General features: G+C 47.7%; 1 protein-coding gene across 3 annotated transcripts in view; it reads left to right on the forward strand.

Moving 5' to 3' along the window:
• GDPD5 (glycerophosphodiester phosphodiesterase domain containing 5) overlaps positions 1-17,535 on the forward strand; it is a 106,154-nt gene that overhangs the window by 71,489 nt on the left and 17,130 nt on the right. For all 3 annotated transcript variants that reach the window (XM_032095211.1, XM_032095189.1, XM_032095199.1), the window contains exons 3-8: positions 5,066-5,169; positions 8,621-8,714; positions 9,334-9,393; positions 11,435-11,533; positions 12,771-12,864; positions 14,424-14,569. In XM_032095211.1, coding sequence (XP_031951102.1) covers positions 5,066-5,169; positions 8,621-8,714; positions 9,334-9,393; positions 11,435-11,533; positions 12,771-12,864; positions 14,424-14,569 — 597 coding nt within the window. The remainder of the gene's footprint in view (positions 1-5,065; positions 5,170-8,620; positions 8,715-9,333; positions 9,394-11,434; positions 11,534-12,770; positions 12,865-14,423; positions 14,570-17,535) is intronic.

Raw genomic sequence — 17,535 nt, forward strand, 5'->3', positions numbered from 1 at the left:
TCCTCTCAGCAGAAATTCCATCCTCAAGCCAAGATGCCCTTCAGCAAGAAATTGCTTTAAAATATTAGCTTTTCTATAAAAGGCTTCTGTTTTACAAAACTGGATTTTTTCTGATTTAAAAAAAAAAAGCGGGGGGAGAGGAGGGGGCAGACATTGTTAAAAAGCTTCTTCCTGTTCTAGTTTGATTTTTATTTCGTTATTTCATTATTTTTAATGAATGAACAGGAGGTTTACTGTGCTCAGGAGACAGAGGATGGGTAGAGTCCTCCACAGGGACTGAAAGCCATGAATTCCCAGAGGCTTTGACTTGAATAAGAGCTTTCTTTGTGGTGGATGACTGGCAGTTCCAGAAACAAGAGGGTCGGCTTCCCCCTTCCCCCCCGTTTCCCCCATTTTTCTTTCTTTTTCCCCATTTTTTTCCCCCTTTTTTTTTTTTCCATTTCCCCGCCCCCCTCTTCTTTTCCCTTTTTCCTCTTTTTTCCTTTTTATTAAAACAAAAGGCATGCCCCAGTTGCCGCACTCATCTGACTTAAACTTCTGCACAACTTTAGGTTGTTTCCTCTGCCCAGCATCAGTGGTGGCTCCTTCTAAAGTTGGCAGGAGCCATGGAATCGTTTGGATTGGAAGAGACTTTAGGGATCATCTTGTTCCAGCCCCTGCCCGTGGGCCAGGACACCTTCCACCAGACCAGGTTGCTCCAAGCTGTTGATGTTCTCTGGTTTTCGGTCTTTGAAAGAAAATACCTTTTATTGAGGAAGATCCATCTGCTCTGAGGTGGATCTCCTCAATTCCAAGCACCCACAGCCTCCTCCCTGTATTTAAGGTGGAATCTTTAGGTGGCATCTTTAGGTGGACCCTTTGCTGTGGTTTCAGCTGCTCTGGGAGAGCTTGGGGGCAGAGCGGGGGTGACGTGAGCACGGCGCAATCCTCGCACTTAGATGTGAATCCAGGAGGGAATGTAAAATCCATCTGTTCCCATCTGAGCTGTACTGGGATGAACTGCAGCACGCTCCAGCAGTGACATTTGAGTTCCTTCACAGGAAAGCTCCTGTGGGTGCACACGTTGGACTTCACCCACGTTGATGGAATGGTTCCTGTGAGCTCATCTGTGTGGGAATGGAGCCCTAATCCATCCAGCACTGGCATTTCCTCAGACCCATTCCCAGTTCAAAGCAGGCTTCTCTCTTTCCAGTTCCTTTTCAAGCTCTGTGTGGGTTCTGGGTGCCAGGGCGGATGCTGGAGGCGTGGGTTTGCTTAGGACAGGGTTCTGCTGTTTCATCCCGAGGCTGGGAGGTGTAGGTGGATCTCAGGGATGCTAATCCTGCTTGGGATGAGCTGACAAGGACTCCAGGAACCAGCAGAGGTGGAGGATGGCATTTCAGGACTGGTGTCAACTGGGGTGACTCCAGCAGCTTCAGTGGAGCAAAATCCATCTGTTCTGTTTACTCCACGGACTGTCAGGGGATCATCTGGCTCTGGCCTTGGATTTTCTTGGCTTTCATGGATCAGACCTTGAGCCAAGAGTGCTGTACTGCCCCTGCTTCCCAGCTGGGTCCAAAGGAACAGTGAGGGGGCAGCTGAGCTCATGGGGCAGCATTTCAGCAACCTTGGGGAATATATGTGGTAGTAAATAAGGAATTTAATATGTCTCACATGTTGAACCCTCTGTTTTGCCTGCAGGCCCCAGGCAAGGTTTGGGACATACTTCTGATAGAACCAGCTTAATTATGTAATTTAAGTCAATGTTAATTCTAAATATATTGAATTTATTTATAAGTTCTATCACTATATAAATATTAATTATATTACTCTTAAGACATACTATGAAGAATATTAATTATATTATACGGTTAAGCTTGTTGATCGTAGAGTTCTTTTCCAACCTTTCTAAGTCTATGATTAATAATCCTGTTAAAATATTTAAACCTCAGGAAGAGGGGCACATGTAAATGCAGTGATCACCGCTTCAGAGCAATGCAGTCTCACCCTGGGCAGTCCTGGTTTTTAAGATCTGAAGTGTTGCTTCTCTGTTCTAAGTCCAAATCACGCTCTGAATCCTGAGACCGTGCTGATCTGCTTTATGGGAGGAAAGTGGGCAGTTTGGTGATCTGAAGCCTTGATAAGGAATCATCAAGTAGATATCAAATGGACCATGAGTGTGGCTTCTCTAGAATTCTCTAGAACTGTCTTGTGTTAAGCTGGGAATTCAGCCATAATTCAGCAGGGAACAGGTCTGGCAGACAAATCCATAGATTTGCAGAGTGGGTTGGGTTGGAAGGGACCTCAAAGCCCATCCAGTGCCACCCCCTGCCACGGCAGGGACACCTTCCACTATCCCAGGCTGTTACCAGCCCCGTGCAACCTGGCCTTGGACACTGCCAGGGATCCAGGGGCAGCCACAGCTGCTCTGGGCACCCTGTGCCAGGGCCTCCCCACCCTCACAGGGAACAATTCCTTCCCAATATCCCCCCTAATCCTGCTTTCTGGCAGTGGGAAGCCATTCCCTGTGTCCTGTCCCTCCATGCCTTGTCCCCAGTCCCTCTCCAGTTCTCCTGGAGCCCCTTTAGGCCCTGGAGGGGGCTCTGAGCTCTCCCTGGAGCCTTCTCCTCTCCAGGTGAGCACCCCCAGCTCTCCCAGCCTGGCTCCAGAGCAGAGGGGCTCCAGCCCTGGGGCAGCTCCGGGGCCTCCTCTGGGCTCTCTCCAGCAGCTCCAGGTCCTTCTGCTGCTGGCCCCAGGGCTGGGGCAGCTCTGCAGGTGGGGTCTCACCTGAGCAGGGCAGAGGCTAAACCTGCATTGGCTCTGCAGGTTGGCTTTGGCAGAGGATAAATTTCTAGGAAAACCTCCTCTAAAGGAATTTTTTTTTTTAGAAATCCTGGTCAAAGGATTTCTTTAGCTCACAAGTGGTACCATGCTGGGAGGTGTCTCCTGGCATATGTGTGGTCATCTGGAATGAAATAGGTGAGAAATAGGAGGAAGTTTGACTAAATTGAGAAAGTCCTCGTAGGAGGGGTTGGTGAGAGCGTGTATAGTTAAACCTCATAACATCTCCTACAGATCTTAGAATAAATAAACTTCCTGAGCTTCTCTGCTTTGCTGTGCCACTGCAGTAAATAATGCTTTGTCTGGCTTGGAGAGTTGCAGCAAAAGAGACTGGCAGAGACTTCAGTTGACCAAAACTAATCCCTAAATTGGAAAATCTGTCCCCTGTGATAATGAATTTCAGTGCTGTTTTAAACAAGATTCAATCTTCCAGCACAAGAGTGGGTAAAATCCGTGAGCCAGCATCACAGATGAATCAAACATTGGCTTTTCTGTGGCAAGTTCCTTTAATTTGTGGGGTTTTTTTCCCCCTAAATCCCTTAACTTGGAGTTGGTTTTGCTCCCACCTGGCATAGTGTGGGGACTGGGGATGTGCAAAAGGGGTGGAGAATGTGTGTGAAACACTGATTGATTTATTTATTTCTTATTAAGGATTCTATGATTTTTTTTCTGACAAAAATTTTCTGGCAAACTACAACTTGGTAAAATGTCTCTGTCATCATTAATTTCCTTTTGGGGCTCTTCTGATTGTGTCTGTTGATCACTGGATCAGAGAATGGCTGGAGTGGACCTTAAAGATCAAATATTCTGTGTTTTTCTGAAAGCCCACCCAGAACTGTGCCTGAACTCACTGAAGGATGCCTTAAGACAGAAGAATTTGCCTGGGTTTTCACAAAACCAGCAAGGCATGGCAAGGGCACCCTCAAGGGCAGACCCAAAATAGCATTTGGAGAGCTTGCCACAAGCTCTGCTGCTTGCATGTAAATAAGAAGGGGGAAATTGTGTTTATATATATGGGAAAAAAAAGCTCAAAGGTTTTGAAATGTTTTCCTTGGCTTGTTTATCAAATCAGTGTCATCCACTGCACGAACATCAGCAGAGCTCAGCCCAGAGTGACCTTTAAAGAGCTGGAGGGTGGGATTTTTTTAGCAATGTTGGTCTTCAGCATGAAAAGGGCATAAAACCTCACTTGCCTTGGAGAACCCCAAATATATATGGGAATATAACCCATATTTAACTTACATGTGCAAGGAGGTGTTAGACCCAAGCGGAGAGGGGGAAAGAGAATCCCAACAAACAATGGGGAAAGTGAGGTTTGGAATCCCGGAAATGTGCAGGCTGCAAGGCATCCAGAAGGAGGGGAATGGTTTGGATTGGAAGGGACCTTAAAGCTCATCCAGTCCCATGGGCAGGGGCACCTTCCAGTATCCCAGGTTGCTCCAAACCCTGTCCAACCTTTGGAACACTTCCAGGGATCCAGGGGCAGCCATGGCTTCTCTGGGCAAAATTGGGTGTCTTGATTTGGGTTATACAGCCAAGAATTTGGAATTTCTAGCAGAAAACATCATTTTTTGGCATAGCAAAAAATGAAACAATTCCAACCCTTTTTATTGCTTTCTTTTGGCTCTTTTTCCTGTGGTGGAGAATACAAGGAGGAGCTGTGTATCACAGGATTGGTGTCCAGGGTGATGCAAAATAGTCAACACACAGTTAAGTAAATAACTCCAGCCCTTAGCATGGAAAGGGACGCAAAATTTAGTATTTTTTAGTGTTTCTATTCGCTATATTGGTTACAGTGTTTTGCATAATTAAAAATCCAGGAGAGCTCACCAGAGAAAAGAGCATTTTCCAAGAAGATCAATGTGTGCTCAGGGTCCAGAAGGGAATGACGGTGGTAGGGTTGCTCCTGTTCTTTTCCAGTTTTCATCCTTCCTTGCTCCTTGTGGGAAGAGAGGATTCATTAGAATATTTTCCATGCAGAATTTATTTCAACAAAAGACCCCTCACCAAACAAAACCCCAGCTCCATATCCAGAAGTGTTCCCTCTTCCCTGACAGCTGGAGAAATGCTCTTCCAGCCCTCCGTAAGATGTATCTATATAAATGACCCTCTGCCCAGAGCTGGGGAGCAGGGTTGCATCTCCCAGGGAGCAGAGGTGTGAAATCTGCCCTTGGAAGTGCCTGTTTACTCCACAGCTGGGATCAAGTGGCATCCTATGGACACTGACTTCTCTTTTTCTCCGCAGTGGGAGCGCCTCTGGTTCCTCATCCTCACCTCATCCTTCTTCCTCACCCTGGTCTGGTTTTACTTCTGGTGGGAAGTTCACAATGACTACAATGAAATCAACTGGTGAGTAGAGCTTCCCTTAGGAAATCTGGCTGCCATCACGCACCTGCTCAACACAGCTTTGGATTCATCTGGATCCTTTGGATGGAGTTGCAATGATGATAAAGGGAAAATGAGGTGGGAAGTGGGACTGAAGGAGAGCTGCTTCTGCCTGGTCCATGTGTAGATGTAACGTGGCCTCACATCTCCACTGCGTGGCTGGGTTTTTGTTTGTTTGTCTCTATGGTCGGCTGGGTTTGGAAGTGGCTGAGCAATTTGGCTGCAACTATTCCACAACATATCCGTGGCAAAAATTCAGCCTGAAGCACATGGGTGTGGAAAATATTATACAAAGTTGGAAGGAGCTGAAAAGGAGCTTTGCAGTGGGATGTGCTGGAATTTAGGGTGTTGCCAGCTGCCTCCAATGCTGGAAATTATACTCCCTTTTATTATTCGCAGCATCTTAAAACATTTTGACAGCACCTTGGGCTGTGTTCTAACCAAACTGCTTTGACATTGTCTTCTTGTCAAACATAAGATGTAAAGTGTATTTTAAAACACAGTGGGGAGCTGATCCCTTAAATAAATCATCTGCTTTAGATGCTGGAGCTGTGCGAAGGGAGCATGTTTACCAACATGGTGATGTGAGCTGGCTCCTCCCAGGAGGAAATGGGTTTTTCCTCTTTGCTCACACCCACACTGTGGCAAGTGAAACCATCACCATTGCTCTGAATTATTTGTAACAGCAGCATGATAAAAATGCCTTTTCTAAAATGGTGTTTTGGAACCTCTCTCTTCTTCAGTTAAACCTTCAGAGAGGATGTGAGTGCTCCAAGTCCACCCCAGTGCGAGACCAACACTGAGCTCAAAGTTGTGAAAGGGCTAAAAACAATCCTGCAGAAATGAAGGAAAGCCCTGGGAATGCTGTGAATGGGCACTGGAGCTGCAGTGCTGCCAAGGCTTGGCTCCCCAGATATTCCTGCAGGAAAGGGGGGACATCTGCAGGTCTGCTCTGGATGCAAGAGGCAGTTGGGATTTAACACGTCCAGATGTCGCCTGCAGCCCAAAGCCCTGTCCCTGCCGTGCAACCCAGGGTGCTGGAAGCACATCTGGATTGTGCACAACACTGGGAAAGGATTCCCTCTTGTGCACAAGTTCTGGAGAGGCTCTCTGGATGGAAAACAGCATTTCAGGCACTGCCATTCAGTGCTGGAAATGGGTTGGTGCTATGTGTGTACTGTAACCCCAGTGAGATCCCTGCTCCATGCACTGGCACCAGAGGTTGAGCAGGGTTTCTGGGAACAGCTGTGGAAAGGCTGGAAAGGAGGAGGAGAACATGGGGTGAGGTTTTCATTACAGCCATGCCAGTTCCAGGCAAGGGGGAAGTAATTTCCACTGGGTCCATGCAGGCTGAGCCTGGCCCTCTTCCCTTCCAGCTGCGTGGGCTCCATGAAAACAGAGCAGTTTTGGCCAGACAGGGTGTGAGGGAGTTGAAAGCATCAATTTGTTCCCAGTGGGGCTGTGAACCTGTTGCTGATGAGGCACAGTGAGGGGCTGGTGTTTAGAAACGGCGCCTTCGCTGTTCCTCTGTGGTCGTCGCTTCTGGGCCGTGCTTTTGGATGAGGTTTCTTTGCTGCTTGTTCCTGCTGCCTTCCTCTCTGATTTACTGGGAAGCTGGGAGCTCCCCCAGAGGAGAGGAAGGGCTCTTTGGGGCAAACAGCACACTGAGTTGCTGCCAGGGCCTTCCAGAGGAACTGGGAGAAGGAATTGCTGTGATATTGGTGTCAGGAGCTGCTGAGCTTCTTCCCACCCTCCAGAGCTCATCCTTGGGAGCTCTCCTCTCTCATGTCATGTGCAGCTGCACTGAACTCCTTCAGCCTGTCCCACCAGGTGAAGAAAGACTGGAGGTGTCTGTCCAAGCAGCCCCTCAAGGAGGAGCACTGCCAGCAGCAGGTTGGCTTGAGGGCTGGATGAAGACTTCCCCCCGCTCTGGGACTTGTTCCAGCACTGCATCACCCTCTGGGAAGAGATTTTTCAACCCAGACCTCTAAGGGCCTTTTCCCTCTGCCACCCTTGAGGAGGTTTTTCATCTTTTTACCTGTCTGTCAGGCATCTTGGGCAGCAGTTGGGGCTTTTCAACTTGTAAGGACTAAAGGGACTATTCTGGGGTTGAAATGGGCTTTAGAAGGACAAGGCAAAATTGTAGCCCAGCATGTCTTGCTTCAGGCTTTTCAGCTTTTTTTTCCTTGAGGCTGGATATCAGTGAGGTCCTTGTTAGTGAAGGTGCTTTGTGTCCCTTAAGTAAATTTTTTTTTTTAATTTATTGCTTCTGGCATGTCCCTTTTTGGTGTCTACACTTGATTGCATTATAATTTAGATCTGCACTGTATAAGGTTTGTACTGCACCAGTTCTGGCTCGGGTGGGCTGTGGGGGATGCTGTAATTTGGGAACCTGGCTGTGTTCCCCTGGAGCAGGACCATAAATGCAAGGCTTGTAGCAAATGTGTTCCTCCTCAGTTCTGGAGAAAGCTCACCTGCTTCATAACTGCCATGGACACAGCATTTTAAAACATTCATTTGCACATCAAGTGAAGGCCTGGTGCTCTCAGAGGGGCACCGAAGGGACATCAGAGCAAAAACTTAAATGGACTGAGAGCTAAGGAAGCTCTGGGTGGTGGCATCAGCAAAGACTTCAGAGGAGCCCTCTTTCCTTTCTTCCCTCTTTTTTCCTAACAGCATGTCTGAATGCCTGCAGATCCCTGGTTTTGTGCTCTTTGACTTCCTGAGCAAAACCTGGACACGGGCCATGCCTGTTGAGCCCAAGGATTTGCTTTCCAGATCTCACAGGGGAGCTTTACTCCTGGACAGAATTGGAATCAGAGAATATCCTGGATTATATCATGGATTCCAACTCCTGGCTCTGCACAGGACAGCCCCAAAAATCACCCCAGAGTTTGTCCAAACAGAGCAGATGTTCTGTCTGATGACCGATGCTGGATTTGAGTGCTGGGGAGGAGGTTGGCTCTTTGACCTGCATGTATGTAATGCAGCATTTCTGTTTGTTGTAACCAAAAAGCAGGCAACAAAAGAACCCAGCCAGTTCACTGCATGAGCTGATTCCCCCCAGAACCACCCTGTCCTTGTTGTGCCAAAGGGTTTGCATGGAGGTAACATCAACCCTAATCCAAGTTAGGGATGCTGTTGGGTTTTTTTTTTTTCCTAAAAGTCCATTGGAAAAACTTTAATCCAGGTCAGGTTTTAACTCTCAGAAGCTGCAAGGAGGGTTCTGGGGTTTCTCTGCCTCTCTCTATCCAGGTAATTTCCATAAGGGATTAAAGCACTGGGTTGTCACTTGTGCTTTTTGCTGCCTATCTCTTTTCTTGACAGATCCATTTTCTAAAGTCTTGTCTAATCCTAGTGAAGCTGTTCTGGTGTTGAATCCCTTCTTAATCTATCCTTCCTACTTCTCTTCCAGGTTTTTATATAACCGAATGGGATATTGGAGTGACTGGTCCATTCCAATCCTTGTAACAACTGCTGCTGGCTTTACCTACATTACAATGTTACTGGTGAGTAGAATGAAATCCCCTTTCTCAGAGGTTTGTGTGTTGGCTTTAAAAAGGCCACGAGCTTCTCAGGCCATCTGCAAGTTGAGCAATCTTCCCTCAGAAGTGATTTCTCTCCCTCTCTCTCTTTTCTCTTTCTCTTTTTTCTCGTTCTCTTTCTCTCTTTCTTATTCTCTTTTTCTTAGCCTTAATTTGCATAAAATTAAAAGTGAAAAATAGACACTCTTAGGCCTCAGATGATCAAAAGACAGATACCTTCAGAGGAGGAATACAGCTCTTGTTTCCCATGGTATGGCCCAGTTTCTACTTCCAGGCACAAGGGGCAGTTGTTGCCCTTCATCCCAGGGGGTTGGGACCTTCAGGGTGGTGTCCATTCAGGTGGCCACTGCTTCCTGCAGCCCCAGGGGCTGTGCACCCCTGGGCCAGACTCTGAGCTCCCTGCAAAGCCTTTTCCTTCACATCCTTGGCTTTGGAGAGGATCTGCTGGCCCATCCTGCCTCCCTTCCTGCTGGCTGCCCTGGCTTGTGTGGCTGTCCCCTCGGGTGGGTGACGTGTCCCTGTGTGCTCAAGCGCTTCAGGGTGGTGATGTGCCTCTGTCTGACTGCTGGTTTCTCCCTCCCAGATCCTGGCACTGTGTCACATAGCTGTGGGACAGCAGATGAACCTGCACTGGCTGCACAAGGTAAATCTCAGCTTCAAGGGGAGCAGGATCTCGGGAATGCGGGAGCCTGAGGAGCAGGCGGGGGGTGGCACTTGCTGTCACTGTGCCTTTGGGAAGAGCATAAAATGACTGTGGTGGATGAGCAGACTGCTCAGGAGAGGCCATCAAGGCCTGGGGACAAAGAATTTGGTGAAATGCTTTTGGCCCTTGCTGATAGAGAGGCCACCCGTGGAGATGGAGAAACACCAGTGGTTAGAGCAGCCTGGTTCAGTCCCAGCTCAGGTGCTCCATGAACCTCTCTGGGGCTCCTTTCTGTGCTGAACCCAGCCCTGGAGAGGGGCTGAGCAGACGTGAAGCTCTTCAGAGTGTGCTTGGAGGGGACCAGCTGGAAAAGCCTTGGGAGAAGATGTAGCTGTTAAAACTGGGGGTGTGCAGCGTGCAGGGTGAGGTTTGCGGGGCCCAAGGAGATTTGTGTGTAAAGCAGCTTGAAAAACACTGCTGTGAAACACCAGAGAAGATCTTTGGAGCACAGAAGGGGAGAGGAAGGGTATGGAGGGAGAGAAAATGGGTTGGCAGGATCCCACTGTAGCAGGCAATCTGCTAATTGGAAATGAAGGGACCAGACCTGAATCTGCCAATACACAGCCCCTCCTGGAATTCTGCCCGTGATGAGGTATTGCAGGATCACAGCCTGAACACCTCCCAGGACAGGGAGAGCAGAGACCTCCCCACCCTTCCTTTTTCTTTATTTCTTTCCCTTAGAGATGGTAGAAATTATGCTTCCTCAGGGGAGGAGGAGGATGCAATCAGAGAGAGGGGGCAGGGACTGTCTGACTGCTGCTGCAAATACTTTATCAATTCTTGAGCCTGACATATGTTTCTTCATCAGGGAAAATGGTATTTCTCAGGCACCCTGGTGGGCTTAGATGAGTAAGTCCAGAAGAGGGGTGTGTTGGTGGAGATCAGTTCTACCCTGTGGGCCCCCCACATTTCCTCCCCTTCTTCCTAAGAAGCCCCCTTTTCATCACAGCTCAGATGTGTTGCTCTGTCTCTTCCCTTCCCCAACACCTCCCTCAGCTTCCTAAGGAGGTTGAGATACACGACTGGAATAAGTTAATATTTTTCTCTGAACTCTACTGAATTAACTTCAAATATAGATTAAAGTGTGGGGGAAAGGCTGCTATGTGCAAACCACACAACTCTGTCCAATTTTCTCCTGCAATTCTGTGCAAAGAGCTGAGGGTTGTAAGCCAAGTCGAAGATGGGTGTGAGGGGAGGGGTAGAAGCAATATATTGGAGTTGATGGGAGGAGGAAAGGGAGAAGTGGAGATTTGTGTCCTGACACCTCTGTGCCACACAGGACGGCCACACCAAGGGCAATTAGGGCTGCAGAAAGAGGAATCCTGTTTATATGTACCAGAGTGATTTCTGTAAATGTTGGGAATGCGGGGTTTTATTTGCTGGTCTGAGATATTAAACCTGAAATTGGCCTAGAGGTGCCCTGTGCAACCAAGACGATCAGTTCCTTCCTGGGGATCAGTTTCTGCCAAGTCTCCCCCACAGATTTTGGATCTGCAGCAGCATCCTTTGGCTCTGGCAGAACAGCAGGGGCTGGATACCAGACAGAGCAGAGAGTGGGAATTATTTTTAGACAGACAGCCCAGATTCTCAGTCTTTGCAGCTGGAGTTATTTCCGTGGCACTTTTGGATGGTTTGAACTTTTTACCTTCCTCTTGGAGGTCACGTTTTCATTTTGCCTGCTTTGCTCAGACCTCTGAGTGCTTCCATGTGAAAGGGCAGCTGGGGGAGGTCCTGATGGGCTGGGTCTTGGTCTGCCCTCTCCATGCCACCACTGTCCCATCCAAAGTCCTTTCTCAGGCCCTGGTATAACAGGTCACAACGTGACAGCACATGAGCCCAACCTCCTTCCCCGTGGGCCCTCGTGCTGCTTTTTTCAGGCCTTTTATTACATGCAAAGGTTTTCTCTCTCCATTTCCCAACCTATACAATTTATATAATAACCACAGTCTCCAGCCTGCAAATACCCTCTGATTTCTTGCAGATTGGCCTGGTGACAACCTTGATAACTACTGTGGTGACCATGTCATCGATAGCACAGCTTTGGGACGATGAGTGGGAGATGGTATTTATTTCATTGCAGGTAAGTTGTCTGCAAGGATGTTTCCCTGGGAGGGAAAAGGGGCCAGAGCAGCTGAATGCCATGAGTGTTTTATGAATTTCTGTAAGATGAAACTCTGTCTTGATGGTCGGCACTCCCCAAATTGAAATCTTGGCAATGAGAAAATTGTTTTAAGAAAGACTTGTGGTATCCTGCAGGGCTGTAGAAGTGTCAGAGGAAAATACTTACAAACTTAATTTCTTTTAGATCTGCTCTCTGTTCCTTTTTCCCCTCTTCCTCAAAAAAAAGTCCCAAAATATTTTGCCCATCTTGCTTAAGAGGTGATCACTGACATGTATTTGGGAGTATGCAAATCTATGCAAATACAGGGGGTGGAAGTGGCATTCACATGAATGACTAACATTTCTCAGAAGTGCTTTATTTTACTGCGGTTTTTTTTTAAGATTTAGGCAGGGAATTGGAGAGCAGAAGCACGACTCAGATGATACATCTCCAGCTTTGTGTCATGGTGATGCACCCTGGTGATTAACAGACTGGTGTGTTCAGAGAATTCCAGAAGAGTTTGGGTTGGAAGGGACCTTAGAGCTCATCTAATTCCCGTCCCCTGCCATGGGCAGGGACACCTTCCACTATCCCAGGCTGCTCCAAGCCCTGTCCAGCCTGACCTTGGACACTGCCAGGGATCCAGGGGCAGCCACAGCTTCTCTGGGCACCCTGTGCCAGTGTTTTACCACCCTCATCATAATTTTTTTTTCCGCTCATATGTGGTGTGAATCTGCACAATCGCAGTTTAAAACCATTTCCCCGTGTCCTACTGCAGCTGGCCCTAATAAAGGCTGTCCACATTTCTCTTACAGACCCCCTTCAAGTGCTAAAAGGCCACAATAAGTTGTCCCTGGAGCCTTCTCCAGGTGAACACGCCCAGCTCGGCTCCAGAGCAGAGGGACTCCAGCCCTTGGAGCAGCTCTGAAGCCTCCTCTGGACTCACTCCAGCAGCCCTTATTCCAAATATCTCTGTTGTTGAGGGGGAAATTCCCCTAAAAGGGGGTTAGAGCTTTCCTCCTTTCCCTTCAGAGTAGCCAGAATGCCAGAGGCAATGGCAGGATTTGGAAGAAACAATGGCCAAAACAGCTGCAGGAGGCTGATGGAGGAACGCTGCAGAATCCACCTGGAAACAGAACCTGTGAAGTCAATGCGTTTTCAAGGTGCTGGGGTGTTTTTAATCACATTTTTCCTCTCCTGTTCTGGTGCCCTGCAGGCCACAGCCCCTTTCTTGCATATAGGAGCCCTGGCAGCTGTCACAGCACTGTCGTGGTTGGTGGCGGGGCAGTTTGCACGGACGGAGAAAGCCAGTGAGTACCTCCTGTGTCCCTGCAGGGTGGGGAGTGGCTGCTCCTCTTGCTTCTCTCTTTCCCCCCTTGATTCTATTTTTTCCCCCCCTGTTTCTCCTTTACTTTTTACCTTTTTATTTTCTTTTGAATAAGCCAGGGAGCTGTTTTCCTTCTCTGTTTCTGGATTGTTTTGTTTGTTTTTAAGGAAAAACATTGGTATCACTTGATCTTAAGAGTATGTCAGACTCGTTTTACTCGTGGAAGGCATCTTACCTGGAATAGTTTACAGACTTTTTGGTGCAGACATGGTGGTGTTAAAAAAAGAAGAAAAAAACCAAAACATCTGTGAGAATGTGAACTACAGTCACTTCTAGTGGAAAATGGGATTTCAATCTTTTGGAAAAATGAGGTGCAGCTGCCGGCCTTGGTGCAAGCCTATTCTTGCCATTTCTTTGTGGCATTTCAGCTTTTTTTCTGAGCAAATTTTTTGGGGCTTTTTGTTCTGATTAGACTGAATTTTCAGAGCATGGTTGGTGTGTGGTGCTCCTGGGGTGAGCAGGAACTGGGTCAGGATCACATTCTGTGTCTGCCTGGAGGTTTGGGTGCTGGTGTGACGCCTTTAAGGTGCAGGGACACGGTGTGAGTTCCCTTAGCAAGGTACCACTGAGTTCCTTGAGTGCTCCATGAGTGATTGACATCTCTGCCAGAGAGGAGGAAAAAGCCCTGGCAGAGTTCCTAGAGTTACTTTCTGCATAATAAATAATAATTTAAAAATTTAAACATCAAGTCTTTTGCTGTAACATCTGTGGTTTCTAGTGGCTCCAGATATCTTAGGAGTTCAAAGGTGCCTGTTGTTTTTTATAAGGAACACATGTCTGTGGAGTACAAGGGGTGATTCTGTTGCTCTGTTGGCACCTCCCAAAGATTCCCAGAGAGCCTGGACTTTGTGGGAAGTCGCTGATAAATGGAATTGGGTGGCTGATGGGTGGTGTGGGAGGCAGTGTGGGGGCTCCTCTGGCCCCAAGCACTGCAGCACCATCACAGCCCAGGGATTTATTTAAAGGTCTCCAACTTGATCAGTAAAGCATTACTACATTTTTCTGGCACAAATCTCAAGGCAGAAGCAGCTGAAGCGGCCTTGCCCTGGCTGAGGTGGGTGGTGGTGGTAAACCACCAATATAAGCTTTAATTGCACTGGTGTGGTGCCATGGCTTATTTTTAGCTATGAGTGACTGATGAGTTATTTCTGTTGTCAGGCAGGGAAAAATTTGGTGCTGTCCCACCCAAAGGGTGGAAAAGCCAACAGTGTTTTGGGTGGCACTTCTGGGGTTTAAGCAATTCACTTAACTTACTGTTTCCCAAATACAAAATGAAGTGAAAGCCTCCTTCAGGGCTTGATTTTTATTAAACAGAAGATGTTTTCCCCTAAACACAGAGCTCTGCTCTTACATTAGAGGCACTGACGGTAGATCAGTCCTCCCCTCCGGAGGAAGACAGAGGCATTCTAGAATGTGCTCCTGTGGCACAAGGACGTCAGGGCCAGCAGTTTCACCAGCTCTTTGTCTCTCTCTCCATCCCAGCTTCCCAGATGCTGATGTTCACTGCATACCTGGCGGTTGTAGTTGCACTTTACCTCGTCCCCCTCACCATCTCCTCCCCCTGCATCATGGAGAAGAAGGCTCTGGGACCCAAGCCAGCCATCCTAGGGCACCGTGGGGCACCGATGGTGAGTAGTGACCAGAACCCTGTGCTCTGGCTCCTCTGCCCGTGCAAAGGGTGCTGCTGGATCTGGCAGTCTCCAGGCTGCTCTCCAGGGAATGGATACAACAAATACAACTTGGAGGCACTCCTGCCTAGGATTACCGTGGAAGTAAAGCGGGACTTGAACCCAGAGTCAAGTGACACCCCAGATGCTTTAGATACAAACAGAAGGGCAATTCTTGCCTTGCTCAGGCTGGTTTGTGCCATTGCATTATTTTAGCTGCTGCTTTTCGTACAATTGTGGAATCCTTCCTTTCATCTTCTCTTAGGTACCAAAACACCGCCACCATCTTTGAGGGGGCCTTTTTTTCTTTTTGTGACTCTGAAGAGCTTTGGTTTGTGCTGCTTGTGCAGGTGAAATCAAGAAGCATTTGCTTTGCTGCACACATTCTTTACATATTAAAAATAAGGGCAGTTAACCTGGCTGGCGGCCTGATTGATAGCAGCAAACACTCACAATAAACATCTTCTGCCAGAGCAGGAGAAAGGATTGTCTGGGAAATAAATCTGTGTCAGGTCAGGTCAGCTTTTGTTAAATCAAGCTTCAGTTTTCTTGTGTGGGCAGTACAATAATGAGGTCTCATCTCCTGTATCTAGTTATTAAATCCCTAATGCCTTTTGCTTATGAGTTTATCCTCTTGTCCGTGGCAGGTTGTTTTTCCTGTTTGTTTTGTGCTTTTTCACTTCCTTTCAGTCCGGGTGAGCAATTTCCTGAAAAGTTAGGCCTCAGAATCCCAGAATGGTTTGGGTGGGAAGGGACCTTAAGGCCATTGAGTTCCAAGCCCCTGCCATGGGCAGGGTTAGTTATGGATGCTCTCTAAAATAGGGGGATTAAAGGTATGTTTTATTGTATGTTTTAAACAGAACTGTCACTGCCTTGGCATGTTACTCACCTGGCATGATGGGACACTAATGCAGAAATCCAGTGGAGTGGCAGATCCCACACTAAGCCCCACACAGGGAACTTCCAAAGGGCATCGTTTTACACAAAAAGAAAGTTCCATTTCTTAGGTATCACTTTAACCCTGACTTGTGGGGTTTTTCTGTCCAGTTTGTAGCTCACAAGGAGATTAATACGGGAGAGATAAAGAGGAAAAATTAATAAAAAATAAATCAAAAGGATGGCCATATTTCCAAAAGGACAAGAAAATACCCTTAAATCTTGTTGATGAAACAAAAGATCAGATCCTTTAGTGCATAATCTCAGATTCCCAGAATGGTTTGGGCTGAAAGGGACCATAAAAACCTTGTTCCAACACTTTCCCCTAGACCATCCAGAGGTTTGCAGTGGCTGCAGTTAGGTTGGAATAAAATTGGGTTCTTCTGTCCAGGCTTCTTCATTAACCTCCCCAACAAATGATGCCATGAGTTTCTTTTTTAAGCCCTGGCTAATCAAGGGAAAAACACAATGTGGTGATGTCCAGCTGCAGCAAGGTTGTGCTGCTCTAACACAGTTTGATAATCTTCTTTAAGGAAGGTCCCCAAAGCTCCTGGCTCTGTTTGAATGCATTTGCAACTGATTTGTAAGCATAAAAATAACCGAAATGAGTTCATTCACAGTAATTTTCTAGAAATTACTTGCTGTGTCTCTGCAGCAGGAAGAAATGAATAGTAGCCTGATTTTTGCGGGGGATGAGTCTCTCAAACCAGGCGCAGAGAGGTGGAAGAGCTCACAGAAATCCTGTGCTGGGTCTGTCTGGCTCTCAGTGACGTGGGCATGGTTTATAAAAGAGAGGAGGTTTGGAAATCATTGCTTTGTGCCCCAAGGTTTCTTTCCCTTCAAGAGTTGGTTGTGTCCCTTGATACAAACCTGGATTTTAGGTTTTAGGCATAGCACACCTGAATATATTGTGCCAAGGAGGTATCCCATAAAACAACCTGGAGAGAGGCAGCGAGAAACACGAACAGAAGGATTGTGCATTTTTGTAGTTATTTCAGTTTGGCTGTAAAGCCTTTTTAAAAAAATAACATTAATCCAAGCAATTAATTCCTGTACCAGCAGCTGCCCCGCTTGGATGCATCTTTGCCTTAAACATGCTTAATCTGGGGCTTCAGCTCCCTCTTAGCAGAATAGACAGGCTGGGAGGATGCAGATCCCTGTATCTCACATTGTCCTTTCTCACAAAACCCCTCACATGGCAGGGTATATAAACTCCTGGTACAGAGCAATCCTGCCTCCAGAGTGGTGCCAGCTCTGGGAATAGGCAGCATCTGATATTGGTGGGAAGGGTTAAATTTGCTCTCCTGGCTTTCTGGCTGATCTTTACTGAGCTACATCATCGGTGTCAGTGGCCTGTGCAGTTCCCTCAGGGCTGGGATCGACCGAGAGGTTCAGGAGCCGGGGAGGGCAGGTTTTGGATCGATGATGGGAGAGGCACTCCACTGGGAGAGGCAATTATTTATGTGAGGGTGACAGGCTGGGGACTCGCCACATGCTCACAGGGAGAGCTGTCTTTGCCTGAAGGGTTATAATCACAGAATCACAGGATGGTTTAGGTTGGAAGGGACCTTAAAGCTCATCTCATTCTTCTGCTCTGGAATGGGCAGGGACACCTTCCACTCTCCCAGGCTGCTCCAAGCCCTGTCCAGCCTGACCTTGGACACTGCCAGGGATCCAGGGGCAGCCACAGCTGCTCTGGGCACCCTGTGCCAGGGCCTGCCCACCCTCCCAGGAAACAATTCCTTCCCAATATCCCATCCGTCCCTGCCCTCTGTGACTTTAAAGCCATTCCCCCTTGTTGTGTCACTGTCTGCCTGTGTAAAACGTGCTCTCCTTTTTTCCAGTCCCCCTTTAAGTACTGCAAGGCTGCAATGAGGTCTCCTCGGAGCTCCTTTAGGCACTGGGAGGCTCTCTGAGATCTCCCCAGAGTCTTGTCCAGGCTGAACAACCCCAGCTCTCCCGGCCTGTCTTTGTAGGAGATGTTTTCATAG

Source organism: Corvus moneduloides, chromosome 2, assembly GCF_009650955.1.
Source record: "Corvus moneduloides isolate bCorMon1 chromosome 2, bCorMon1.pri, whole genome shotgun sequence".
Lineage (NCBI taxonomy): Eukaryota > Metazoa > Chordata > Aves > Passeriformes > Corvidae > Corvus > Corvus moneduloides.